Source organism: Odontomachus brunneus, unplaced genomic scaffold (assembly GCF_010583005.1).
Source record: "Odontomachus brunneus isolate Ranch 3 - 2012 unplaced genomic scaffold, Obru_v1 Obru_scaffold_011, whole genome shotgun sequence".
Classification (NCBI taxonomy): domain Eukaryota; kingdom Metazoa; phylum Arthropoda; class Insecta; order Hymenoptera; family Formicidae; genus Odontomachus; species Odontomachus brunneus.
The window spans coordinates 3,363,848-3,365,316 of NW_022639461.1; the positions used below are offsets into that span (position 1 = coordinate 3,363,848).

Sequence of the window (1,469 nt, forward strand, 5' to 3'; positions counted from 1 at the left end):
CTCTCTCTCTCTCTCTCTCTCTCTCTCTCTCTCTCTCTCTCTCTCTCTCTCTCTCTCTCTCTTTGTTCTTCCAGTCACTTCATTTAGCCTGGATAATTGAATTCCAATCGCCGATCGGAACCAAACCAAGAAATCCGGTTACTCTGGTGTATTAAGTAGTCGGATGATATGAGCTAATTAGCGCTGCGTCCACCGGTTCCATGCAGGACGGACAGGTCAACGAGCGTAGCAACCAGTCGTCGATGCAGATCGCGTGGTACGTGTGCATACAGGGCAGATAGCGTACTTCCTCGCCCGCCAACAACTCCATCATACATATCACGCACTCTCCCTTCATCGTGCCGTCATACTCCCGCATCGGCAGGTGTTGGATAAGTCCTATGCGTTTTGCGATCCTCACTTGTTGCTCCTCGTCGCTGAGACCGGCTGATCCAACGCCTTGCATCAGATTGACGCCAATGCCACGGCTGATGTTCAAGTTAGTGGATTGCAGATGACGAGATTCCCTCGTTGCAATCGACGGATAATAAGACGCTTGCTGTAGAATATTAAAACAATGTTAGAATAGAACAGAATATTTTATATATATAGTTTGCACTTAAATTTTATGTTCTAACATTATTGATGAATCTTTGAAACTTGCATAAATATAGCAACTATGTATTTGTATAAATTTCAAAAATCTTTATAGGTAGATTCAAAGCAAACAAGATTCCATGAATATTATTAGAAGAAATATTAAAAGAATATTTCACACACAAAAAATATTAAAAGAATATATATTAAAAATTAGTGGTTCATTCTTATGTTTTGAACATTACTGATCCTTGTAACTTGTTTAATACAGAAACCACACATTTGGATAAATTCCAAGAATCTCTATAGATAAACTTTATGCAGGTAAGACTTGGTGAATATTATTAGAAGGAATATTAAAAGAATATTAAAAGTTGATGCTTCGTTCTTAAGTTTTGAACATTGCAGATGGATCTTTGAAACCTGTACAAAGACCATACTTAAGGTCTGTTCTGTTTAGTTGAACTAGGTGATAGATTTTTCCTTAAACTGGAACAAGTATATAATAGTCTTCAAGAGATAAAAGAGGAACAAAGTTCCAGTGCAGTGCTAGTTCAGCTAAAACAAGCAAGCCTGTTAATTCCAAGTATTTGCTTAAATTCCAAACATTTGCAGAAGTTTAAAAAAACTCTACAAGTGGGTTTTATGTACAGACAAAGCTCCATGAATATCAACAAGCGAATCTGTTTGCACAGCTAACAATATGAAATCATCGACATAAAAAGCAATCACTGGAAGGACATTACATTAGTCGACAAAATAATTAGCAGACACCGACCGCAAGAGCTCGAGCGCGACACGAAAGTCTCGCGTTTCGAAGCGCCGCGCTTTCTCTGCAATTTGAAACAAAGGCAACGCGTAGCATACGGAAATTGGACGGACGAGGAGGGGGG

The 1,469-nt window shown here is 39.1% G+C and overlaps 1 protein-coding gene across 1 annotated transcript in view; it reads right to left on the minus strand.

Moving 5' to 3' along the window:
• Positions 1–6: 6 nt before the first annotated feature.
• The window catches only part of LOC116840736 (RING finger protein 11), a 2,739-nt gene continuing 1,276 nt past the window's right edge, over positions 7–1,469 (minus strand). The window contains exon 3 of the mRNA XM_032807849.1: positions 7–538. Within this exon, the coding sequence (XP_032663740.1) occupies positions 152–538 (387 nt within the window). The 3' untranslated portion in view covers positions 7–151. The remainder of the gene's footprint in view (positions 539–1,469) is intronic.